At 46.0% G+C, this 26,556-nt stretch overlaps 1 protein-coding gene across 5 annotated transcripts in view; it reads left to right on the top strand.

Moving 5' to 3' along the window:
- Positions 1-5,808: 5,808 nt before the first annotated feature.
- MGLL (monoglyceride lipase) overlaps positions 5,809-26,556 on the top strand; it is a 134,796-nt gene continuing 114,048 nt past the window's right edge. The window contains exons 1-2 of one of the 5 annotated variants that reach the window (XM_037803231.1): positions 5,809-5,974; positions 7,229-7,373. In XM_037803231.1, coding sequence (XP_037659159.1) covers positions 7,325-7,373 — 49 coding nt within the window. In that variant the 5' untranslated portion in view covers positions 5,809-5,974; positions 7,229-7,324. Of the gene's footprint in view, positions 5,975-6,613; positions 6,762-7,228; positions 7,374-26,556 lie in introns of those variants that run through there. The other 4 variants (XM_037803219.1, XM_037803240.1, XM_037803209.1 and 1 more) reach the window with 4 other exon arrangements.

Genomic DNA, 26,556 nt, shown 5'->3' on the forward strand with positions numbered 1-26,556 from the left:
TTTATTTAACTAACAATATTAAACTAGTCCTGGTTGCCAAAGGTTTACCTTAAGATCACATGTGCTTAAATTTTTAAAACATTTGGGTTTAGTTCTACAAATGATCTTTTTTACTTTGGAAGTACAGAAGTTTGGTTTCCTTAATTCCTGGGACTTCAGGAATATTAACATATATATAAGCACTTATTTATCTTTAACCCAATTTGAACAGAGTTCTTTTAAGGCATTTTATATGCTAATTTGGTTATACCACACAAAGTTAGGAAAAGATACATCAAACATACAGACACAAATAGAGAGCTTATAGCTTCAATTTAAAAATTTTCAGCCATATGTCAGACATAAAAACACAGAAACACAGAAATACAAAACTCCCTAGTTTCTATGAAAGAGCTGGCTTTCTCTCCTTGCCCCACACTTGTATTTTTATCAGACTTTTTGTTCTTGGCAGACAAGTTGAGGTTATTTATTTATTATGAGGGCTAAAGCTTTATCATCAATATTTATGGAGAAGAGTTTTAAGATTTTCTTTACTCTGACATGTAATTTCATAGAAGCTTTGCCCTATTGGACCCTCAGATTTATTGTGGAAAGAGAAACCCTGTAGGGCCCTGTCTGGGTCAGCCCAACAAACTTTTGCCGTCCAGGATTCAGCATCTGAAGTTCTGACCAACATGAGTACAAGAGGAAATAGATCAGGTGACCTTGGCTCATATGCACCCAAAAGATTTCAAAATTCTTTCATAAATATTTGCTAGTCTTACTTGGGGTAATATTTAATTATAGCTCTTAATTCAGTTCAGGTCCAAAGTTTAAGTGTTTACGTTCTGCCCTAATGGGCAGCCAGTTTCAGCTGAAGTCTTAATCTTTCTTGTCTTTGTTTTGTTATTCATCTGCCCATACACTGGATGAAGGGAGTGCCAGTCACAAGGTTTTCACAATCAAACAGTCATCTCATAAAAGCTATTTAGTTATATAATCATCATCAAGAATCAAGGCTACTGGATTATAGTTCAACAGTTTCAGGTATTTCCTTCTAGCTGTTCTAATACACTAGAAACTAAAAAGGGATATCTATATAATGCATAAGAATAACCTCCAGAATGACCTCTCAACTTTATTGAAATCTCTTAGCCACTGAAACTTTATTTTGTTCCATTTCTTTTCCCTTTTTTGGTCAAGAAGTCTTTCTCAATCCCACGATGCTGGGTCCAGGCTCATCCCTGGGAGTCATGTCTCAAGTTGCCGGGGAGACTTACAGCCCTGAGAGTCATGTCCCATGTAGGGGGGAGGGCAGTGAGTTTACCTGCAGAGTCAGCTTAGAGAGAGAGGCCACATCTGAGCACAAAGAGGTTCTATGGGGGTGACTCTTAGGCACAATTATGAGTAGGCTTAGCATCTCCTTTGCAGTAACAAGCTTTATAAGGGCAAGTCCCAAGATCGAATGCTTGACTTATTAAATTGGGAGTCCCTAATGCTTGAGTTCTTCAGATGGGGAAGTTCAATATTTCCACATTTTCCCCCAGTCCCTCAAGGGGACTTTGCAAATACCCCAAATACTCTGGAATGTATCAGAGTATTACATTAACCTGAACAGAATAACAGGATCTCCTTCCCTATTCTAGATTCTTTGTAATTATGTTGTTTAAGTAAAATTAGATAAATTAGATATTGTGCTACAGAAAATTTAAATTTTGTACCAAATAAACATCTTCCTTTGTTCTCACACAGAAGCTGATGTTTTAAATCATAGTCAGTATCATCCTTTACCCTGTATTCTAAATTACCTTGGTCTTAACCAAGTCTGTTTCATTCATATCTCTATTTGGAGTCTGATATCTTATTCAACTTCTTTAGCAGTTCCCGTATGGAGTAATGCTGACTTTCAGAGCTGCAGTACTCTAACTCTGAGTCTCAAGTATCACACAGGTACCTAAGTTCCAGGAACTGACCAGGTTAAATGCATCTCAGAATTTAGAAATAACAGTTAGAACTCAGGAATAGATGTGGCTACTGTAAGAGTTTATAATCTAGGAACCTTTACAATGAGTATTCCCCTGATAACCTGTGCTCTCAAATTCAATTCTTAGCGTTTGCCCATTACAGTTAGTTTATATTAGTGAGAAGTTACAACATTTGCCCTTTCGTTTCTAGCTTATCTCATGCAACAGAATGTCCTCAAGGTTCACTCACCTAGTTGCACGCTTCATGATTTCATTCTGAAGGCTTAATCTTTAAAGAAGCCTTGGACTAGATCATTTTCCCTCAGGGGGTCAAGAGGAACTGGTTAGGGCAGGGCTGGGGGCAGGGAAGCTAGGGGAGCTAAAGATTTGGTTTGGAGTTCCTCCCCTGCCTTTTTTAAATGCAGTCTTATTGTGATATGTTCACACACCATAAAAACCATCTGAAGTATACAACCACATAGTTGTGCATACAACCCCACGATCAATTTTAGAACATTTTCATTACTCCAGATAAGAAATAAAAAGAAAAAAGAAAACCCAAATCCTTCCTTCCCCTTTTTATTTGTTTTTGGCCTTTTCTTTTTCTAGTAAATCTTTAAGTTAAGCTACCATGGAGGCAGATTGTCCTCTAGCAGCCTCCAAGTACCAATCTTGGATACTTCTTTTTTTTAAGGTGCCTCTCAAGTGCACAATTTTGTTCCTATAAAGGGTTTCTCAAAGTGGTCGCTACAAAGATAATCTCCTTCGTCAGATCCACCCACGAACAGGAAGCCACAAGTAGCAGGTCCATAGTGTGAATATATATAAGAAACAGGAGTATTAGCGGGAGGGGGAAAGGGAGATTCAGAGCAAGAAGACCCGATTATGCTGTGGTCAGATGAAACGTCTCTTTGGCTCAGCCTCTGGGGTACCACTCTGAGCTTGGCAGGATCCCCAGTGAGTGGAAGTTCCAGACTTGCGTTTGGAACTGAACACAGGCAGTGTCATGGGTAGAAAAGGGGGCTCACTGCACAGGAGTGAGGACTGGCAAACTGCTCCCTGTGTGACCAAGGTTGGGAGTTGGCTTACTGGGCCTCCCTGAGTCCCAAACCCTGTGTCTCCAAGAAAGACAGAAATTTAGAGAGCTGGAGGGAGAAATTAAATGAAACCAAATGGAAGGCCTGATGACAACATCAAATCCAAACCCAAACCAAAGTTACCTACACTGAAGTCCTGGATAAAAGGCAATTGAACTAGATGCACGTTGCACAGTTCAGACATAGGAAGGGGTTTCAGGGGAGTGCAGGGTCTCTGTTTTGGGCACCTCACTTGGCCTGTACCCACAGCCCCAGAGGGTATCCTCTATATCTCAGTGGAACCTCCAAACTTGCCAAAAGACAACTCGGTGTCAAGCTTGCAGATTACAGCATTTTATTTGGGACACTAGAAGTTTTGCTGCAGCAAGGATGCTGGATATTTGCAAAAATGGAAGCAACTTTGAGTTTTTAGGGATGGTGAGGGATTTTTATAGACATGAAAGAGAAGTTAAGTTTGGCTGCTGTTGATTGGATGAGGGTTTGTCTGTCTTATGGGGTGGGGTTTAAGGCAGGCGGGCTTTATTTTGTATTGGGTCAAACGTAATGATTGATTGGCTATCTGGGTCAGCCGCCTTGGTGGGTGTGCTGGTTTGGAACTGTTACGTACCCCAGAAAACACCATGTTCTTTTAATCCATTCTTGTGGGTGCAGACATATTGTGGGTGGAACATTTTGATTAGGTTGTTTCAATTGGGATGTGACCCACCCAATTCAAGGTGGGTCTTAATCCTTTACTGGAGCTCTTTATGAGAAATAAAAGGCAGAGACGTTTGGAGAGAGAAATGCCACGGAGATGCTAAGAGAGAACAGGAGCTAAGAGAGAAAAATGCCTAGGAGAGAAGGACCAGCAGATATTGCCATGTGTCCTCCCATGCAACAGAGGAAACTTGGATGCTAGCAGCTTTTCTTCAGAGAAGGCATCTTTTTGTTCATGTCTTAATTTGGACATTTTCATGGCCTTAGTATTATAAAATTGTAAGCTAATTAAACCCCCTTTGTAAAAGCCAACCCATTTCTGGCATGTTGCATTTCTGCTGCTCTAGCTGCAGAATAGTAGGATTTCAAATTTCAAAAGGATTTCAAGAGGAAACCCAAGCGGGAGTTAAAGAGGAAGCAGGGCTCCGAGGGATCCTCAGGGCTTTCTCTATGTAATTAGATCACGCTCAACATGATGTGTTCAAGGTTCATCCACGTTGTAGCATGTAACAGCTCTTCATTCTTTTTTAAGGCTGAGTAATATTCCATTGTATGGCCAGACCTCATTTTGTTGATCCATTCATCTGTTGATGGACACTTCCACCTTTTCTCTATTGTAAATAATGCCACTATGAGCATTGGTGTGCAAATATCTGTCTGAGTTCCTTCTTTTTAATCTGTTAGACATATACCTAGAAGTGGGATTGCCAGGTCATATGATAATTCTGTTTAACTTTTCGAGGAACCGCACACGGTTTTCCCCAACGACTGCACCATTTTACATTCCCACCAACAATGGACAAAGGGTTCGATTTCTCTGCACCCTTGCCAGCCCCTCTTAATTTCCTTTTTCTTTTTCTTTCTTTCTTTTTCTTTTTTCCTAAAATACTAGCCATTCTAGTGGGTACACTCAGTTTCAAGGCAAGTCCCCCAGCTCCTTGTCTCTGAGACTGCTGCCCCTAAGCCTCCCCTGCGTGGACGTCCTAGAGGAGGTGCCCCTGATGAACAAGTCATTGAGTCATTCCTTCTCTTGGGCCTCGTGACCTCCTTGAGGTCAAGCCTCTCGGCAACGCCTACAACCCAAGCTCTTTCTCAAAGGCTATGGATTCCATTTCCTAAGTTAGATTACAGACTCTATAGCTAGTGAACACAGATAATGCAACACTGAGACACCAGTTTCTGGAGGATGGCCTTTTTTTTCAGGGCTACTGTCGTGCCAGTCATTTGCGGAGGAAAGAAAGAAAGGCTGGAAGGCCTGCTGAGGTCAACGTGAGCAGGGGACATTTCTCATACTCTTCCGGGACACAGGTCCTGCCACTCACGTGGTGCAGGTGAGGCGACTGAGGCTCATACGGCAAGAGGAGGAGGAGATGGCAGATGTCAGTCCAGTGCTTGTCCCTATACCCCCACCCCCAACCTGTAGCACCACTTGTCCCAGACCGTGTTCAGCCCTTCCCCCCTGACTGAGGGGATGCACTGGAGGTTGTGGGGATGCCTGGATCCTGTGGCACAGGGAAGGCTGCTGGGGGTGCAGGGGTAGAGGGACAAGGCATTTGTAGCCATGCATTTGACCCTCTACCCTATCTCCTGTGAATTTGCTCTCCTGCCCCCAGCCTGTGGGTCTGTGTGATTCTGTGTTTGTGTGTCTGTATATGTCTCCCTGTGTCTGTATGACTATGCGTGTCTGTGTGTTTGTGTGTCTCTGTGTACGTTTGTGTGCATGTGATGTCGGTGCCTGTGTGTGTTTTTGTGTATGCATATGGTGTCTGTATGTGTCTGTGTATGCATATACCTATGTGTGTGTGTCTGCGTGCTTGTGGTATCTGTGTGTCGGGGTGTGAGGGGGGGGTGCTCTGTGCGCGCGCGTGTGCGTGCGTGCGGTGTGTCCTCCCGCGCTAAGGCTCGGGAGAGCCCAGCTCCGTGCAGGGAGAGCCCCGTGGCTTTCCCCGCGCGGCCACCCCGGGGCGCGGCTGCCCGCGAGGCCCGGCGCGGGGCACACGTGGGCCCCTGGGCGCCGCCTCCCCGCACCGCCCCCAGGCCGCCGGGTCCCGCGCGTCCCCACCCACCTCGGGCCGCCCGCCCCTGCCGCGGAGCCCGGCCCGGGGATAAAGTGGCGGCGCAGACGCCGCGCCCTATCGCCGCGGAGCCGGCGGCGCGCAGCTCGGCCCGGCCCTAGCCCGCCGCAGACTAGGACCGCGCGGCGCTCGGGGAACGCGGACAGCAGCGCTCGTGGCCCCGGTAACTGCCTCCCGGTCCTCGCCCCAGCCCACGAGTGCCCGCCGCCCAGGGTGGAGAGCAGCATTGGGGGTCCTTGGCACGCTCGGCGTGGGCTCCCCGCGCATCCTTGTGTGTGTGTGTGTGTGTGTGTGTGTTCGTGCAATCGCGCGACCTCCCCAGCTCCCTCGTACCAGCCCCCAAATCAACTTGTTCCCATCAACTCTGTGTCTCCAGTCCCCACCGCCCCTCTGGTGCAGGGACACCCGGGCGAAGTCTCCTGGTTTTCCTTGTGGCATTTCCGACGACAGCCGCAGAGCTCCCTTCCCTTTGCTGTCAGAGACTGGCAGCGAGCGAAGTTTGTCACCCCCTCGGGGGGTGACTTTGCCTGTGCGACCCGCATTTTTGTGTGCGCGAGTTGGCTCGGTGTGCGCGGTGCGAGATCCCCAGTTTCCCGGGCCGTGGGTGCCGGGCTCCCGAGCCCCACCCTTCTCCAAGCCCCTCCAGCGATTTGTTTGGGGAAAGTGATGAAATGAACTAGTAGTGGAGAATCTCAGGCGCCTGTTCCCCCTCCCCGGGGAGCCCCGGAGAGGCTGTCACTGAGAACTGCAAGCAGTTTGCCCGGGCTCAACGCTCCCAAAGCCCTAAAGGCATGATCCGGGGGACAGGGCAGGGCTGGGGGGTGAGGAGAGGGACTCAGGATCTGTTTGAAGTCTACCCTGAGATGAGGGACCAGCCCTTATTTGCTTGGCTCTGAGCCTCCAGGCTGTCGCCCTTCTGGAATGCAAAACCCGGGACATGATGGAAACAGGTTTGTCATCTTATCTTTGGAATTTCAGACACCAGAGATAATCGGAGTATGTCACCTCATTATTGTGCCCCCCTGCAACCGTTCCTTGGAGATTTTAAGATGGGTCTTGCAGCTGGGTCTTTGTCCCGGTGGAACTGACTATAATTTCCCCTTGATTACAGCTAAAATAGTCTTTAAGATTAAGTTTCCTGAAATGATTTAAAATAAACACAGATGGGAAGGGGGGGAACTGTGATGAGGCACTTAAAAAAATAAAGTGAGCATTTTCTTAAGAACAAACGGGATTTTTCATTTTTGGAGTGGTTTGCAAGAAATGTAGGTATTTCTTCAATCTTGGAAACGGAGTGGATTTTTTTTTTAACTTTTTTTTTTTTAATGTTAATGACTCTGAACAAGGCTCCCCTCCCTTCTCTGGATGTGTTTTTGCTGCGATCCTGACTTTGAAATATGCCCTCCTTTCTCTGAAGGATTTGAAGATCGTTTCAGAATGCCGGAGGAAAGTTCTCCCAGGCGGACCCCACAGAACGTACCTTATCAGGACTTACCTCACCTGGTCAACGCAGATGGACAGTATCTCTTCTGCAAGTACTGGAAACCCAAGGGCGCCCCCAAGTAAGTGTTTCCCACACTGCTGACTCAGACGCTCACGGAAGGCTGGTACCCAGTTTCTCCACGGGCCATCTCCTGGACCCACTTTCCATATGACCATTTTAAAACTGAGCACAGCAGGGTTAACGACGCTGAAACTTACCCTTTATAATTTTCTTTCTTTTTTTAGTTAAGAACCAGGAGTTCTATTTTCGTTATTACAACTAGGATATTGCGTCTACCGTATGGCAATTTGCAAAAATTCCACATGACTCTATTATTTTATTTTTGCTTGAGTTGCTTTCCTGTTGTACGGGCATTCTCTTAAAATCAAAGCCAACAGCAAAAGAAAACTATGTGATGGGTTAAGAAAACCAAAGTAATGTATTTTTTAGCCTTTGCTCTCTTTTCCTGTTTGATTGTGAGCTTCAGATGATGACGTACATGTGGAACCAGGAAGAAAGGGGTCTGGGTATTTCCTTCAAATTTCTTGCCAGCTCGATTTACTTTTTTACGTTTTCCATTGAGGATCTGTCTTCTTAGAAATAAGCGTGGGGACGACAGGCCACTAGACAGCTGTTTCTCTCCTCTTATTCGAAACAGGGAAAACATCTGCTTGTTTGTGGTGTTCAGGGAGAGAAAATTGTTTGTGTTAACCAGTTGTCCTAGTGACAAGTGATAATTTCCTGTCCCATGGACAATTTACCTGTTTCCTAGGCCTCGGCTCCCAGGGGACATGGCATCTTGTGACTTCTGTCTCCCTTTATGTTTCGGCAATTGCCTAACTCTAAACACATACAAAATAACATCTATAAAATTTCTCCTGTATCCTGAACAAGGTGTGTATAACCTAGGTGGCTGAACATTAGAGACCATCTACTGGTCCCCCAGAGAGATGGACTTGTAAAGCAGTTCGGGCTTAAAATCACAGCCTCGAGGCAGCTGTGCAAACTGGCTGCTGCTTTCTCCCTGGTGTCTTCCCCAAATGGGTAATAGGCTGACTATATTTCTTACCAGTTCTGGCAAGATTTCCTCTAGAGGAGAGTATGGGTGCTGTGTATGTGTGGGTGTCAGAGAAAGGGAAGGAAGAAGGGAGGGAAACAAGGAAAAGGAGAGAGAGTTGTCAAGCATTATAATGCTAATTAATCATTAATTCCCCACTCTGACTTAACTGGCTGGAGAATTGCATATTCTTGTTTTAATTTCTAACAGATTAGTGGTATATGGAGAGCTATTTGATCAATACACATAAAGGGGATAAAGATTTGAAAGTAGAAGTTTCTAGTGTCTGAGTTTCAGACTTCAGAGCTTTGAGTGGTGAGGTTGTCCTAGTTTGAGCACAATGAATTAAAGTGGTGGGGGATGGGGTGGGCAGACTGGGGAAGGATGGTGGCTGAGTGGGTGAGGAATGGCCGAGTTGGCTGGCCTTTGCTTGGCTGTGGATGTTTTTCACAATCTCCACGCTGAAGTTGCGTTGCAGGGAGCCCTCTCTGCTGCTTTGTTTTCTCTCTAGTTAGAGATGGCAACTCAACTCCTGTTTCAATGGAGCTGCTTCTTGGAAGTTAGCTTCTACCTGGTGGTGGATGCCGGTGGGGATAAGAAGGGGAGTGAAAGGTTGAAATAGTGGGGCCCTAGGAGTTGGAAGAGGGAAATATGGGTCTGGAAAAAAGGTAAGGGCACGAGGATTGAAACAAAACTCCCCTTTGGGGTTGGTGTCCCTCCTGGCCAACTCCACCCCCACCCCTGCAAGCTTTCAAACATTTCAGACATTCCAGCACTGACCAATCAGAAGGGAGCAGTGTCCCGGAGGCCCCCTGAAGTGATAGAGGTTAACTCTGTGGTTGCTAGCTCTTGGGGAAGTGTAGGGGGTCCTGGAGGGAGGGTCATGGCAGCCAGAATGGTAGGGAGGTGGTGGGGGCAGGGGCTTCAGGGCAGAGGTTGGTGCCAACTGGATGGAGGGATTTCTATGTTTTCACAACTGAGTCTAGCTCCCTGGCAGGCCTACCTTCTCTGGCTCCCTAGCATGATCCACAAATGCTTCTGCAACTGGGCTTCAACTTTATTTCCTGAGAACAACATTCTACCTGTTTCTAGGAAAAGGGGATGAGCCTCAGGATCCCCCTGGCCCCAGGATATCTCCTCCAGGGAGTGTCCTCCAGGCGCTTTCCCTCTAACCACTGCAGGGTCTTCCTTTGTCGTCTTGTCACCGTGCCTCCTCTCAGTAAGGGGAGAGAAGAGAGGGAGGAAAAGAAGTGGAGCCTGAACCTTCCATATCTGCTCTACCTCTTTGGGGAAAACATCGGTCAAACCTCACCCTGTCTCCACCTTGCTACTCTTTGCTCTTTCCTGGGTTCCCAGAAGCTGCCCCATCCCGTGGGGTCCCATGGGGCCCACACGTACAGATGGAGACACTGCCTGCCCTCTATTAATTGGCACTGGCTCCTGTGGGCTTTCTGGTCAACCAGTTGCCATGTGCATGCTTTGTCCTTCCCACCTGGGGCACCAGTAATGCTAGCACAGGAGTCAGGCCTCCTGCTCCTAGGGCCCACCCCCTCTCCCAGAACCTGCAGGCTCCAAGTCTAGCTCTGCAGGTGGTCCAGAGCAACAGGGATTTGCAGGTGCCAGCCTTACCCTGCTAAACCGGCTTAACCTGTTTTATCCAAACGGATTGCATGTTTTGTAAATGCCAACCTCTTCAGACTGGACGCTGAGAAAGAAGAAAGCATTTCTTGGGAGAATCGTTGCAATTTGTGCATCCAAACCCGATGCCGTGTGTAACACAGGAGGCCAGGGGCTCAGTATTTAATAATCATGAGCCAGAGATTTTAAACCTACATGTGGCAGTGCCAAGGCAAATTCATGCCCCCATAGTGTAATGCAAGGTAAGATTAACTGTTACACTTAAGGTATTCCAGAACTATCTCCTATTAATTGTGTCATGTGTTTTAGGGTCTGGTAGTATGTTCTAGGTGTTTAAGCTAGACCTGGGCGCACATGAGCTCATTGAATCTTCACATCAACCTGTGAGGCAAGCATTGCTATTATTATTGTAACTAGTATTCCCATTTTACAGATGAGGAAATAGAGGTCCAAGTTACAAAGTATCTTGCTCGAGATAACCAGATCGCTAGTAGCTGCATTTGGTCTGGAGCCCTCTGACTTTGACTCTGAACCTTACCATGCATGCCACATTTTGGTTAGGGTAAAGTTCACTCCCTATGGTAAAGAGGAATAGAATAGTGGTCTCCCTAATCATTTGCTCATTGTGTATTAAAAGGGGGAAATAGATTAGTGATATGAGCCCACTGTGAAAAAAAATCTTATGACACCCCAGGCTGGCTTATCCAGATTCAGTCTCTTGGAATTTTCAATCCTGGTTCTTCAGCTTCTGATGAGGCCCACAGGGTAGTAAAGATTGGCTGATGGGGGGGATTGAATTGCTTCGTGGGCTCCTGAGCTGGGAGGTTCAGGGTTGCACTTGTGTTCTTGAGTGATATTTAGCAACCCCCCTCCTTTTTTCTTAACATCCACATTTTATTCACAGGGAAATGCAAAGAAGCTCAGCGTCTCTCTCATAGAAGGTCAAAAAAATACAGCATAATTATAGAAAAGACAGGTAGAGGACACCTCCGTCTTGCATACATATTTTCAGCAGTAGCAAAATCCTCGTCCTAATCATTTTAAAAATTTTTTATTGTGGGTAACATATATAGAACATAAAATTTCTCATTTCAACCACTTTCGAGTATACGATTCTGTGGTATTAATCACTTTTGCAATATTGAGCTACCCTCTTCCTATTCGGTCCACCAAGTGGACCCCGAGGTCCATTTAAACTAACTTCTGAATACTACTTAACCATACTCAGAACAATATTTGATCAGGAAGGCTGGAGAGCATGCCGTAATTATATGATTATACAGCTTTGACCCCTATCAGACGTTTCGTTCATATTCACAGTGTATATATTATATTCCTCTGATGATTAGCTAGATCTGATGTGGAGTACATGCTAAGTAGGGCTGTGTTGAATAAATAAATCAGGGTTTTTCATCTTTCTCTGAAGCTTAAACTTCCTTCATGCTTTTTTTCCACTTCATCTTCTGCGTAGCCCCTTCGACTATGAAAAGCTGCGAAGCTTTCCTTCCTGTAGCATATATTTTGGCGATAATTGGCATATCGAATGAGCTATTCCCAAGTGTGGTTGTTGGTTCCACTTTCAGATATCTTGATGCACGCCCCTGGGGAGGCGAGCCTTACTACTCTTCCTTGAGAATCCCTGCTTTCCAATGCACCTGGCCATCACGTCTTTTAAAGTTTATTTAGCATTTTGTTTCCCGCCACATTTGCAAAGACCTTCCGGAACTCAGGCTCCCCGTTTCTCAGAGCCATAGTCTGGAGTCTGTGGATTTTGAGTCTATAAGCCAAGGCTCCCTGCTCCTGTTTCTCCTTGCCTAATTCCCCGGAATGGGGCTCAGCCAACTTTACCCCATCTCCAACCTGCCCTCTCTTAGGTCACATTGAACCCTTTCTCCCAGAAGCCTTGGCTCTCTGTGTGTCTGGAGTTGTGGGCAGTGCCATCCTAGGACACTTCCTCCCACCGTATGCAAATTTACCTGGAGAAGAAGCAATTCCCCGGAAGCTGGGATATATTTAAATGGTACAAAACATTCTCCTTCCCTCCCGCCTTCATAACGTCCTCCGTTGCATCAGCCATCCTCACTGGCGTGGCCCCCGTGGCTCCAAAAGATAAGGCCTCCTCCCAGCCGACTGTATCCAGGCCACCAGGGAAAGAATAGTCACCATCTGAATGCACATCATTTCTCTCCCCACGGACTTTTGAAATTTTGTTCTAAAAGATCAGAGTGGTGTTTTGTTTTGTTTTGTTTTTCCTATTCTCCACCCCCCCACCTTAGGTTTTTAAATCAGGTTGCAAAACACTTTTGTGGAGCCTTTCTTTTCCTCTGCCTGTGTAAGGTTCAGTGTTTGGGGCAGCAGTCCTGCAGGTTCTGCTTCTCATCTTTGAGTAAATATAAAGGAGTGTGGAGGGATGTCACGTCCTACAGCCTCTGACCTCTTCTCCTTCTAACTCCTGCCACTTGTGTGACTTGGTGTCCCCAAACTCTAGCTTGCTGCATTGTTTTTGGTGATTTGGGGGGATGCCTTTACTGGAGGATACATCCCCAGGGTCGACTATAAGTAGCCCTAAAAGGAGCCGTTTTGCATCCCATTCCTTTTTCTCCACCAATGGTGGGTCAACCTCGTTTTCTCTTCTCCAGCTCCGTCCCTTGGATCGTCCCCTGATTTCAAGGAGCTGAGAGAGCTCTTGGGTTCCCCAGAGCCTCTGGAATAAGACAGGCTGGGCAGAATCACTTCTGGGAGGGTTCTTGCCCTCCTCACTCAGGGTTTGTCATATTCAGCAAGTCAGTTCAGCAAACACTTCTTTATAGAAGTCTTTATTGGCCAGGCATTGTATTAGGCATCAAGGTGGGGTGACGGTTGCAAAGACCACTTTGTTTGAGGAAGGAAGGGGGAGTAGACAAATGCATCACTCATTTTAATAGAATGTGGCAAGTACCTGGAGACAGAGCCTTTGAGCAAATTTGGGAAATACTTCCCCTACGCCCCTCCAGGTAGACACAGCCCCAGGGTGAGCAGAGCATGCACTGGCTTTCCACTGCTCCTACTGACCCTTTTGGCCAGCACACTTGTGCAGTATTCAACCTGCATGTCAGGTGCAGGGAAACTGAGGCAGGAAAGCATGAAGCGGCATGGCGAGCTTAGTATCTCCAAATAAGGTGGTATTACTGGAGCTTCAAGCCTGAGACAGAAAGGGGCAAGGATTGAAGCTAGACAGGTGGGTGGGGACCAGGACCTAGGGGGATTTCTGCTGGCCGAGCTATGGGGCTGGAACTTGAATCTTTACGGGGTGGGGAGCCCTGGACAGGTTTTAAGCAGAAGTGGTGTAGTCACGTTTGCATTTAGACACCCAGCCGCAGGTTGGAGCTTGCAGGAATCTAGGTCAGAGGTGAAGAGGGCTGAGCCTCCGCGTGGGAAAAGTAGCTCTAACCAGGCTTCATGATTGTTGCTTAGTGGAGGGAGGGAATGGGTGACTCCCAGGTGTCTCCGTGACTGGGGTAGGAGCTGGTGCCATCCTAAAAGGGACTTGAGTTTGTCCTTTGCAGCTGATACCTTTTGATTCATGTCCTCTGCTCAGAAGCTGTAGGGGTTACTCTTGCCCAGTGAGTACATGTACAGTCACCAAATGCTTTTGGACAGTTCACTCCAGCAGCCCTGGAATGATCTGGTAGGAGAAATGGAGGATGAGAGGACGGGTTCTCATAGCCCGGGGTGGCCAAGCAAACCAAATTTCACCTCCAGTGTCATTAAGAAAATATTAATGACACGTCCTTTCACAAATGTAAGAAAGAAGTCATGTTTTGTGTTGTCTTCCCACAATGAGCAATCAAACATTAAGCACCTTTGACTTATCTCCACTGTTTCTTGAATTCTGCACATAGAAAATGGAGCTTATGGTGCATTTTATAGCAATAACCAGATTACCAACTTTCTATAGCACCTCTATTTTCTTTTCGCTATTTTAATTATCTCCAAAAGTTTCCCTCTCTAGTATGAAACTGTTGTTTCTCCTTCTGATGCATATGCCTTTGTTATAGCACAGCAAACCGCTTGCCTTATTTTTAAATAGGGCGTCTCTTCAGGGCCTTTTTTTTTTTTTTTTTTTTTTTAAAGTCCTCGAATAGCTGAGATCTTTTGATGACAAGAGCAAAGACTGGCTGCTATTCTTGCAGTTGATTTTTCCAGCAGCTTCGTTAAGGGATAATTTCTTCCAGTTGCTATAAGAATGTTCTGCAGCTACAAATCCAGCTTTGTTTTCCAGTAGACACTAAGGAAAAAAAAAATAGCAAAACAAGCTGCTTCTTGAATAGCCACTGTTGTCCACCATTGTCTATTTATCGTCATCATCACCTCTTAGGTTTAGATCTTCATTCCAGATGCTCTTTGTCCAGGAATGCAAACTAAACCATTGGTTATTGTATAAACGGAGGAAATGGGCTTTAGCAGTGCAAATTTTTACAGCTGAGATTACAAAACGACCCTTGTCCCATATTTTAGGGTCATCCAAGGTTCTTGTTGGAGGAGGCTCTTTTCATTTCACACAGTCTTGTTCATGAGGGGTTGGGGGTGGGGCTACTGATGGTGGGTGGCATTGTTCTTGATGTATTTGGGAGCCTGATAAGCCACAACAGGGGGTTTATGTAGCTTGGGGTGCTGCAAGGAGAGCCGTGAACTCACATCACTTCATCTGCAGCTGCCCCTGATTTAACATCCTCAGACATATTTTAGCACGCCTCTCTCCTGGGCTAGTGCTGACCATGTGTTTGTACTCTTGGCTTTCAACAACTCCTCCTGTGCGCTGGAATTAAAAGGCATGTGTCACCTTGCTTGGAAAAGTTCAGATGAGCCGTTATTATGGAATCACAGCTCTATCAACATTCTATTCTGGAAGGAAGGAAGGAAGGAGGGAAAGGAGAGAGGGAGGAAATGGGGAAGGGAAAGGAGGATAGAAAGAAGAAAAATGGAAAAGGGAAAGGAAGGAAGGGGAGAAGGGAAAAGTCGGGAAGAAGGAAGGGTGGAAGTTAGGACAGAGAGAAAGGAAGAGGCTTTGTAAAAATATATCCTTGGTTGACATTAGGGTTAAAGGAAATTTGGCCTCCCTTACCTTCAACAAGTTTTCAAAAATAGAAATATTTAGAAGATTCCAAGAGGGGCAGGATTAATAGAGATCAGAATGGTAACAGTTTACTTTGTGAAATAATACCTGTTTGCCTTTAAAGTGTGTGTTCCCTGGGAGAAACCACCTTTTGTCTCCTTTTGCTACTTCCAGAGAGCAGGTGTTGGGAATGAATGGTCCAGAGAAAGGGTCAGATGACTGAGATGGTGAGAAGCTTCTCCCAACCAAAATGGAAACCTCTGATATTTTGTCTCTTTGGACACGTATTCTGTGCTTGATGCCGAGAATTAGCCCCCAGCCCCCAGTAGGAGCTTAACAACCGTTGGTTGAACGAAAGACTCTGCTACAACAAGAGAAAATGAACATGTGAGCATTTTGTTGGCAGAGCTATTTTTCTTGTGGTTGAGGAACTCAGACTTGAGCATAAGGTATTCTTGGAGATCACCAGCTCTCCCTGAGCTTGGGGACTTCCAGAAGGTTTGTGGATAACTTTAAGGCCTTGGGAGTTTGTGTACCTTTACACATGGTGGGTACATAAGTCTTTTCTGGAGAGGGGACTGGATCATAGACTCCACCAGATTCTCCAAATGGGGGTGATCATGGAAGCCAAGCACCACCCCAATCTCATCACCTTAGAAGATGAAATAATAGGAGATGAGATGAAACGAAAGTGAACTCTTCAGATGGCATAGTGGGTGGGTTAGTGTGGGCTGGAACGGCAGTCTCCTGACCCCTCATCTCTTCTGCTCTGCTTTGTGTCTCAGGAGTTGCTCCCATACCTTCTTCTTTTGGGTTTGAACCTCAAGTTATTTCTGCCCAGTAGGGATCTGAGCAAATGCCCAGTTTGGGTGAGGGCTTGGAGAGCTCTCGGTGCAGCAATTCCCTCTACCCATCCAGGAGCTAGCTGACCACGTCTCTATTCCAGGGGGTGCCCGTTTCCATGGTGAGAAATGTGTGAGCCTCTACATGGTTCCCGATGAAGCTGTAGTAGGGAGAGCGGGTCTTCAGAAAAGACTGCCGGAGACTTATAGGGACCCAGGAGATAGCACAGGAGGACGGGAGTTCATTGCAAGAGGACAAGAAGCCCAGGAGACCTTTAGGGAAGTAATACTTCCAGGACTGGGGAAAGGAAGGTTGGCAGGGGACAGGGAAGGGGACCCCCAAATAAAGAGGAGGGAAGGTGGAAAAAAGCATGAACAGAGAAAGAGATCAAAGGAAATAAGAAAACTGCATATGTGTTCCAACACCTCAGATGACCCTCTCCTTGTCAAATCTGGTCTCTTCTCAGGACTTTTTGGACGAGAGGTGAAAGACCTCTAGTTAGGAAACTGTTGTCTTAGGCAGTGGAGAAATTGGACTCTGTTTATCCTGCATGGTCGAGCTGCATGAGATGTGTTTCAGGGAAAAACTTGTCTGTCTGGGAAGCAAAAGCAGGATGGTACAAGGAGAAGAATCTAGGTCCTGGGTCCAAACCCCAGGCAACACTTAGTAGGCATGCGGCCAGGGGTAAGTTACTTGACTGTGGCTGGTTAGTTCACCAGTCTGTGCGTCAGGGTCTCATCTTCAAAATGGGGAAGAAGAGCACCTTTCCCGGAGAGGGGTCGTAAGGATGTGCATAAGTGCCGAGGATACAGTGTCTGGAAAAAATGAGATGCAATGAGGAGCTCTTTAGATTTAGCCTGACCTCTTGGGCAGCCACCACTGTTGGACTTGTAGGCTCTGGGGATCCCAGGCAGTGGTTTGGCTTAAACAATGGGAATGTATTTGTTCACAGTTTTGAGACTAAAAGAAAGTCCAAATCAAGGTGCCATCAAGGCGATGCTTTCTTCCCGAAAACTGGTGTTCCGGGGCTGGCTGCTGGTGATCCTTGGTCTTTAGCTTGTCCCATGGTCAGGCACAAGACGGCGTCTCCTGGTCTCTGCCTTCTCTTCTGGGTTCCTTTGAGGTTCAGCTTCTTGCTTCCTGTGGCTTTCTTTCCCTACATCTGAATTTCATTCTGCTTATAAAGGTCTCCAGAAATAGGATTAAGACCCATCCTGTTTGGGCTGGGTCACATCTTAACTGAAGTCACCTCATCAAAAAGTCCTGCTTACAGTGGGTTAAGTAAAGAATGGATTAAATTTAAGAGCATGTTGGCCTGGGGTACATATAGCTCCAAACCACCCCAACTGGTCCTGCACCAGGGTCTCATCTTCAAAATGGGGAAGAAGGGCACCTTTCCCAGAGGGAGGTTTTAGGAATGTGCTATAAGTGCCAAGGACAGTGCCTGGAAAAAGTGAAATGTAACAGGGAGCTCTTAGGATTCAATCTGACCTCTTGGGTGACCTCCACTGTCGGTCTTGTAGGTTCTGGGGACCATATGTCGGGTGTCACCTGCTATTGCTTCATACTTCCCCCAACTTCATGGCAAACATCAGTCACATAAGACTGGGGGTGAAAGTAGTAATAGCGTAAATTCTACTTTTGCTGCTCCCCACCAGTAATGTTAGGTTGCATGCTTTTTCTAGTCTTCAGGTTATCATTGTTTTTTAACTGTTAAAAATGAGTTTCATTTCATGGTAGAACCTTTTGAATGTCATTAATGCCACTGAATTGTATGCTTAAAAATGGTTAAAATGGGAGATTTTACGCTACATATACATACATATGAATGATACCACAATATAAGAAAAAAACAGAGAAGAATCCATTCCATTTCAATGAGATATCAGACTTCCTTATAAACTTCCACAGATTCTGGATGCTTTGCAATGTCAACAAAACAGGAAGGCCATGAGAAAACAGTTGATGGTGAAATTCTTTTTGAGATACCACGGAGTTAGGGTAATGAGATGTTTTTCTTGTATCTTACGTAAAACCTCAGCATTTTGCGCTAAGGCTCTTGACTGGAAAGAGAGCTGGACAACACTCAGCTTGTATGGCTGAGAATCAGTTCAAACATATCTTAGGAAAAGCATCCAGTCCAATTTCAGTGGTCTCAAGTTATTCCGGTCTTGGGCATATGTTTCTCTTTTGGTCCCGGTGACAGTTGTGTGGAAATGTTCATGCTCCAAGAAATGTGACTGCTAGTACAAGTGCCATCCTGTCATTTACTGTATCTCGAGTGGGCAGGGTAGACTGGGGGAGTGTCAGTAATCTACTGCCTTCTGGCAACCACTGATAACTATTTATTTAGCTCATGATTGTGTGGGTTGGAAGTTTGGGCTGGGCTAGGCGGTTCTTCTGCTGAACTTGGCTAGGTTGCTTCGGGCACCTGTGGACAACCACTGGATCTGTGGGGAGCGGCCAGGCAGCTAAGGGCTTGGTGTTTGGGGATGGCTTCACACCCATCTTTGGCACTGGGCAGGAACACCTCAGTTCTTCTTCATGTGGCATCTCAGTCTTTATCAGTCTAGTGCAGACTTGTTCTCACAGGGGCAACCTTTCAAGAGCAACAAGAGAGCAAGCCCCAACATGCAAGTCCCCTTCAAGTCTCTGCATGTGTCACATTTGCTGATGTCCCACTGGAGAGGCAGCACAGGGTCAGTGTGTAAGGACGTGTCCAAAGTGCAGGGATAGGGGAGGAGTTTATTTTGTGACCGTTTGAACTCTCCCATTTAGGGAAAGGAGCTCTGTGCTAGGAGTTGGGAAACCAGGGTTGAAATTTTATTTCTGCCTCTGCCTCTGAGTAACATTAGGCAAAGTGCCATCTCTTGAGCCTTCCAGAGTCCAGCAAGTTCACAGAGAGTTTTGCATTTTATATGACTCTGGGATAGTTTTCATCTCATGGTTATGGAACAACCTAGAAGCTCCTCCAGGGGAGAAGTCATGTTTTGTGTAGAGTGCTTGCCTGGCGTAGAGTTTCTTGCCTGGCACAAAATAAGGGATCTATACATGTTTGTTGAATGAATGAATGAATTTCTGCATACTCAGAGCACGAAGATTGGGCATGGTTTTCTAGGAAAAGACTAGAAACATGCCATTTAGTATGGATAGAGGGGTTGACATGTTATATGGGGAATGGAGTGCTTAAATTCAGAAATATTGTTTAAGGAGTTAGTAACATCTAGGATTAGAATATTTTCTGCAGGCAATCCCTTGAGATATTGGATGGCTGTGTTTTAGCCAATTTAATTTAGAAGTAAAATTGTGCAGGTGAAAATGCATTTATGAGTGGGAGCACATTACAGCAGACAATGCTTTCCATTTTAACCAAGAAGTCAGTGTGGACACCAGAATCTGGAGAGGAGGTCTGCTTCCTTTTCAGATGTGGAGAGATGATTCAACATGTATTAACTGAGCTCCAAATGTAAATTCAGCTCTGTATTGGACAAGAATGGAACATGGAGACTCAGGGCCAGTTTTAGCATGGACACTTAAACGGACGACCTCTTTTCTGAACACGTTGTCTGCACCAGGCCTCATCCCAATTTGGAGATACAGAAATGAAGCAGCTCCATTTTGGTCTTTGAAGCATGCAGATGTCCCTGCACATTTATTGGAGAGCAGTGACAAGCACTGTGGGAGCTTGCATGTAAGGGTCATGAATTCTGTGTTGGCGTTTCAGAGAAAAGTTGAAGAGGATATTTTGGGTAGTAGGAACATTTTGGCACTAGCATGGAGATGCAAAAGGGTATATGATATTCTGGAAACAACAGGGATTCTTTTGAAACTGGAGTCTAAAGTGCATGGCAGAAGATGAGTTTGGAATGGCAGGTTTGGGAGCCTAGATTTGCATGGCCATATTTGACATGCTAAGGAATTTAGGCCTTATCGTGTAGGCTGTGTGGGAACCATCCTAGAGTCAGAGAGCAAGGGAGGATAGTCATGAGGTACAGTTTAGTTTTACAAAGCAACTGGGAAAATCTTCCAAGGCTTCATATGGCTGAATTTCAAAACTTGGACGAAGACCTTGTTTTTTCACATTGTTGCTTCCCTGTGGTTTCATGGTGGATGTCCTGGCCTGGCTGAAGTTGTTCTGGGTTTATCCTTTGCCTTGATGTCTTGTGTGCAAGACTAGCCAGTCTCAGCAAGCTCTGTTGGCCATCTGGCCCAAAGGGAGCAGTAGATACAAAAGGGAGTGTCCTGGATAATCCCTGTCTTTACAAAGAGTAAAGGTATTGTGCAGTCACAGTAGTTGCCTTCTCTGTAACATAACCTCCCACTCCCTCTTGCTTGCTGACTTTTGTCCCCAGGGGGATGGCTCATGATTGGTCTTAATCCAATATGGCCCTCCCATTTCTCTTTCCCAGCATTCTTTGCAGCTAGGGCTAGCTAGGGGACCCAGTTATGGCTAATGAGACATAGGAGTAGTTTCTGGAGAACCCCAGAACAGATTTCGGCTCCCTGTTAAAAGGCAAGAGAGAGCAGGATGAAGAGAAGGTTTCTCTCTCTACCCTAGTTGTCCCTGTCCCCAGTTCTTGCCTTTGACTGTTGTCATAATGCTTGGAGCTGCAGCAACCGTCTTGCAATCATGGGATAATATGCCTAAGGATGAAAGAGGAGTGCCACAGAGGGTAGAGGAGAAGGATGGAGAAATCTGGGTCCTTAATGGCAACATGAAACGGTTGAATCAACCTCGAGGCTGGCTACCAATGGATTTCGGTTTATGTGAGAAAAGTCCATGCCTGAGCATCTCAACCCCCTTTCTATTCTGATGTTTTTAGCCAGCTGCCTCTGAATGATGGAGGAGTGTGGGTGGTGAGTGATTGGACTGTGATATTTGAATTGAATCTCAAACCGGGCCAGGACAGATATCTAGGAGCATGAGTGAGAAGGGGGAAAAGCAAACCTGGTGTTTCCCACAGCCTAAGCAAAGGAGCTGCAGAGAGGGCGGGTGAGTAAAGCAGAGGCTGACAATGGAGAGTAGTGGGAGATGAAGTTGGAGTCTGCACGGGTGGCATTGTTTGGGGTCTCACCAGTCTCCTCTACTTTTTTTTTTTTTAGTTTTTAAAAATTTTTATTGTGATAACTTACACACAGCCTAAAATTTCACTTTTAACCACTTTCAAATATAAAATTTATTTTAAAAAATCAGTTTTATTGAGATATATTCACCTACCATGCAATCATCCGTGGTGTACAATCAACTGTTCACGGTACCATCATATAGTTGTACATTCATCACCTCAATCAATTTTTGAACATTTTCCTTATACCAGAAAGAATAAAAAGAAGAATAAAAAATAAAAGTAAAAAAGATCACCCAAATCATTCCATCCCCCCACCCTATTTTTTCATTTAGTTTTCGTCCCCATTTTTCTACTCATCCATCTATACACTGGATAAAGGGAGGGTGATCCACAGGGTTTTCACAATCACACTGTCTGTCACACAGTGTAAGCTACATAGTTACACAATCGTCTTCAAGAATGAAGGCTTCTGGGTTGCAGTTTGACAGTTTCAGGCACTTACTTCTAGCTATTCCAATACACTAAAACCTAAAAAGGGATACCTATATAGCACATAAGAATGCCCTCCAGATCTCGACTCCATTTGAAATCTCTCAGCCACTGAAACTTTATTTTGGTCCAGAAGGCTTTCTCAATTCCATGATGCCAGGTTCAGGCTCATCCCCGGGAATCATATCCTGCATTGCCAGGGAGATTTACACCCCTGGGAGTCATGTCCCACATCGGGGGGAGGGCAGTGAGCTCATCTGCTGCATGGGCTTAGCTCCTCTCCTCTACTTATAGCCCACGTGCTTCTGATGGTGTTGACTCCACCCTGGTCATCTGTTGATCTTGTGACAGGTTTGAGCTTATCAGGAGACGCCACGATCCCTGCCTTCCAAGGGCTCACAGTGCCAGGGCTCTCGTGGGGGCTGGACCAAGGGCTTTGCCTGGAGGGGCTGGAGGAGGGGACCCTTGTGCATATGCTGCTTTGTCATTCAGTGCATTCAAGACCCAACAAACCAGGTCAAAGATGGGCAGTGCCCAGCTTCATCTCACTCACCAGCCAAGAGTTGGGGAGACAGCCTGGCTGATCCTCATGGCTCTACCTCAAAGATCTGCAGGGTGGCCGGGCTTCCTTGAATATACATAGGTCTTTCTTGAAATTCTTTTGTGACCAATTTCTATGTAAGCCCCGTATTACCTTGGGAAAGGGCAAGGAAATGAGTCTTCATTAAGACACAAGCCTGTGCCTGATACCTTGCTTCGATGCTTTTTTGACTTTTCTTCCATGAATCTCACCTCACCTGTGAGGTGGTTATCATCATTCTTGCTATTTAACTGCTGTAAAAACTGGGTCTTGGAGAGCCACACAGATGTGCCCAAATCACATGCCTTTAAAGCCCAAATCGGTGGGCTTTAAAAGAAGCACTAGTCCTTCGCCAACACCCAGTTCTGCTCCCATGAAACATGCATGTGCAAATATACCAGCTGGGCACACAAATGTTATTGAATGCTCCCAACCAGCCTGGGAGGCAGGCGCAGTGACTCCACTTTACAGATGAGAAGACTGAGGCTGGGGAAGGAGGTGTGGCTTTGAGGAGGCCACCTGGTCAGAAATGACAGGTCTGCGGTGTGAGCTGAGTTGCATGCTTCTCCCGCCACCACACGTGTGCAACCCCAGCCTGCTTGTTGCTGGCAGCAGGCTGACTTTTCAGGCTAAGGGAGTCCAGAGGCCTCATAATTGTGATCCTTTCCCTAAAATTCATCACTTTACACTCCTCTCACCTCTCCTGCATTCTCAATAAATTCCTGATTGTCTATTGCCATCCGCTTGGCATTTCAGCACCCAGAAGAACTTAGAGCCATCTGCAGCCTTGGAAAATTCACACTGTTCTCCTTCCAGGAAAAAAAAAATCATGTTACATAAGACGGATCCTAGCACGGTCTTATAAGAAGGTCGGGGAGCCACGTCTCGGACTAGAGAAACTGTTATTTCTGACTGTGGTTTCCTGTTTAATCCGGCTCCAAAATCACCTTGCAGCTGTCTTTTTAAAAATCCAGCCCCCCTCCCTTCAGAGCCTTTAAAAAGAATCTAAATTATATCCCCATGTCCACAGAGAACTTGTCCTCTCTCCAAGATCTCCTTTTGGTTCTGTGAGGGGAGGATGCTTCAGGAAAATTCACACTGCCTTCTCCCAGCAGAGTCTGCGGCTGTTTGTTGGTGGCCGCGCCCTTGACTTGTGTTTATTATGTAAAGGAGCCGGGAATATTTTCCTGGAGCTATAAGAGTCTGCACAGGCAACCCCACTTCCATCTCTCTGAGCCCCCAAGGAACCTCACCTGCATCCTCCTGGCCCAACAGTTGCTATTTCTCCTGATCAGAATTGACTCTTCCCCCATTTGCTCATCTTGATTTGTTTTATTTCATCATCATAAATAAAATATGCTCTATCTCTGTGTGTGTGGGTGCATGAATACATTCATTATAAAACATTAGGAAATTGCACAGAAGTAGAAAGATAAGATAGCTGACCACCCCAGGATAACTATTGTTAGCATTCAAAGACTGAGAAGTTGGAAAGGACCCTGGAGGAGGTCCAGTGCAATCCCTTTACAGACGGGGAAACTGAGGCAGAGAGCGGCTTGAATCCTTCATTCACTCGTAAAGATCTATATGGCCAATGGCAGGCAAATAAGGGAACATGGTAGGTGGGCCTGACAAGTGCGGTGTTGGCAGTGTCAGCTGTCTCTGCTGGGGCAGCTTTGAGAGGAGGTGACACTTGAGCTGGGTCTGGATGTGTGTCTACCCTTCAGTGACAGGCTCAGGCCTTGAATTCTGGCTGCAGACTCACCATCCAGTGCTCTCCCTGCTCGTTGCTCGTTCTGGCTCTCTCCTTTCTTGCTTCTCAGCCCCTACCCCGGCCCACTGAGACCATATGGGAAGATCGCCACCTAACTGCCCACCTCTCATTCCAGAAGTTTCTCTTGCTGGTTTCCCTCAGCTATCTCTATTCTCTGCCTGTGTGTTTTTCAGATGCTTTCTGGTGGATGCAGGGAAAAAGCTGGGGATGAGTTAAGGGCCTGGTGGACCATCCATGAGTGAGGGTCTTGTTGGCATCACAGAAGATTTTAGATCAACTTCTCCCAAACCTCATGGGTTCACCTTCCACCCTTGTGATTTTTTCTGCAGCTCTTTTGATGTAGTGTTATTTCTTCCTCGTTTTCTTTCACTTGGCTTGCTTTCTCTTTCACTTGAACTCGGTTGCAAAAGGAAACTTTATTCTAATACGGGAAATGGAAAACCAGTATCAGGTGCCACAAATAGAAGATGACCACAAGGAGAAAACAAAACCACAGTGCTAGGCTCCAGTTCTACACTGGGACTTGCCAAAAAGCCCTGAACTGGGGCCTTCTCTCTCTGTGTGTCCTGAAAAAGGAAATAAGCTAGTGTTCTAGAGGCTTTAAGACGTACCAGCCCCACACTGAGACTTTCTTACATACTCAGAGGATTGAATGGGGTCCAAGCAGGCAATAAATCACTTTCTCCTTGTGCGTTTTAATGTTATTTAATGCTGTGTCACCGATTCTCCTTAATCACTTTGAGCACCCCCAACCATAGAACTTTTACAGGTTGAGGATTTTCTAACATCCCTTTAAGGGACCAATAGTCTGGCTCTCTTTGATTTTTTCTTGCACTGATATATATGTACCCCTTGATTCAAAATGTATCACAGAGACAAATGTGCTGTTGTCTTTTCCCGTGGACCACTCCTGGACAGTGACAGCATCCCAGATGTCATCCGCCTCGGGTGCATGGGCTGTGGGTCTTCTGTGAGCCCAGTTGGCGCCTGTGAGACTTCGGGGAGCAGCTGGAGCCAAATCCCTCCTCCCTCCATCCTCAGGTGGCCTGGAGATGGGCTCCCCATCCTTCTGAACAAGAGCCAACTACAGGCTTTCCCGCCGTGCAGTAAAAAAGCATCTTAAAAGAGAGCTTGGAGGTCTGTCACATAAGCAAAGCTGATCATACCAAATTCTGGTCCCTTGGTTTTCCTTTTCCGGAGTCCTGGGGACAGCTGTGATGCTCTTCATTAATGGGTTATCCTAAAAGTCACACCATGTGCCTTCCACAGGCCATTAGTGATTTCCCCAAAGACCAGTTCCAAATATTGATCTGCATGCTGGCCTCCAAGGAACCCTTTGGCATAGGAACCTTTTCCAAGACGGCCGGGGCTGTGGCTGGCCCAGAGGAGGCCCCTGAAGAGATTACGCATGTTAATAAAGGGCCTTCATCTCGTGGCCTTTTACAACACAGAACTGCTTGGCGATTAAAAAATAAATCATTCCTGGAGGTTGCCTTTCCCCGAAGCACATGAGATTATTTTGAGGCTGATGTTGGAGGAATCATCTTTTCTGTATACATTTCTAACCTAGTTTTTTTGTGAAGCAATTATCTGTCTCACTTCCCTGGAACTGACATATTTTCTGCACCTCTAGGAGATTATGGGGAGGAAGGAATAATGTGGGAGAGGCTAATTAAACCTAACTGAGGAAACCGGGGTTTCAGTTTTGCTTGTGATTGCAGTTCTGCCACTAGGACTGCTAATCGCCTTAGTGGATCTCTTCGGTTTGGTCCTTTTTTTTTTGCATTTTATTGGAAGCAATGTGATGTGCACTTAATTTAGTGAAGTTCACTTTGACCAAACTCTTAAGCTCCAGGATTGTAGGAGGCAATTCTGTGTTGTGAAGGATGGAGCAGAATATCCCCCCCCGTCCTCTGAACCTGATGCATTTTTCTCCATTTTTCTCCAGCATGACCTGGCACGTACACGTTTGTTAATTATTCTGGCTCCCATGATAGACTAGAAGTTCTGCAAGGGTAGGGACTTTGTCTAGTTCAGATGTGTCCCCAGAGCCTGAACCATGTCTAGCTCAGACAGATCACTTGACAACTATCTGTTTAACGAAGAAACCAAGGGCTGAGTCAGGATGGGGGTTCAGGCTGGTGACTTGCACTTCTGCTTACCCATGCTGGGTCACAGTTGGAATCGTAGGCACCTCCTGACCTCTTTCCTGGGGCTGCAATACATCTAGACAAGTAGACGTATTTTGTTTTAAGGGAAGAGATGCTTTGGGAAATACGCCAAGGCCTTGCCCACATCAGAACTTGACTCTGAAATATTATCCTGAATTCTAAATTTAAGTAGAAGCTGCTTCTCTGATAGCTGACCGGGTGCCTGGTGAGCAATATGGGATGCTGAGCTGAGCTTCGAGGAGGGGAAGTATATTTGGAAGGATTTTTTGCTAGCTACAATTCTTAGCTGCCTGGAGGAGCAGAAGCACACCTGTTAGTTTGTTGCCTTTGGGTTAAGTTCCCACCTAAACCCAAACTATTCTCTGTTGGAAAGAGTAAGTTTATCCCTAAACCTGATGCAATCTATCAACAAACACAGTGAGCAGCTACTCTGGGCCAGATGTTGTTCTGACAATGGAAATGAAGAAAAATAAGGGGCTCTCCCTGCCTGGGGGGACTGTCATCTGTCTGCAGAAACGAAAGGAAACAGGTCATTCCAGCTCAGGG

This window comes from Choloepus didactylus, chromosome 1 (assembly GCF_015220235.1).
Source record: "Choloepus didactylus isolate mChoDid1 chromosome 1, mChoDid1.pri, whole genome shotgun sequence".
Taxonomy (NCBI): domain Eukaryota; kingdom Metazoa; phylum Chordata; class Mammalia; order Pilosa; family Megalonychidae; genus Choloepus; species Choloepus didactylus.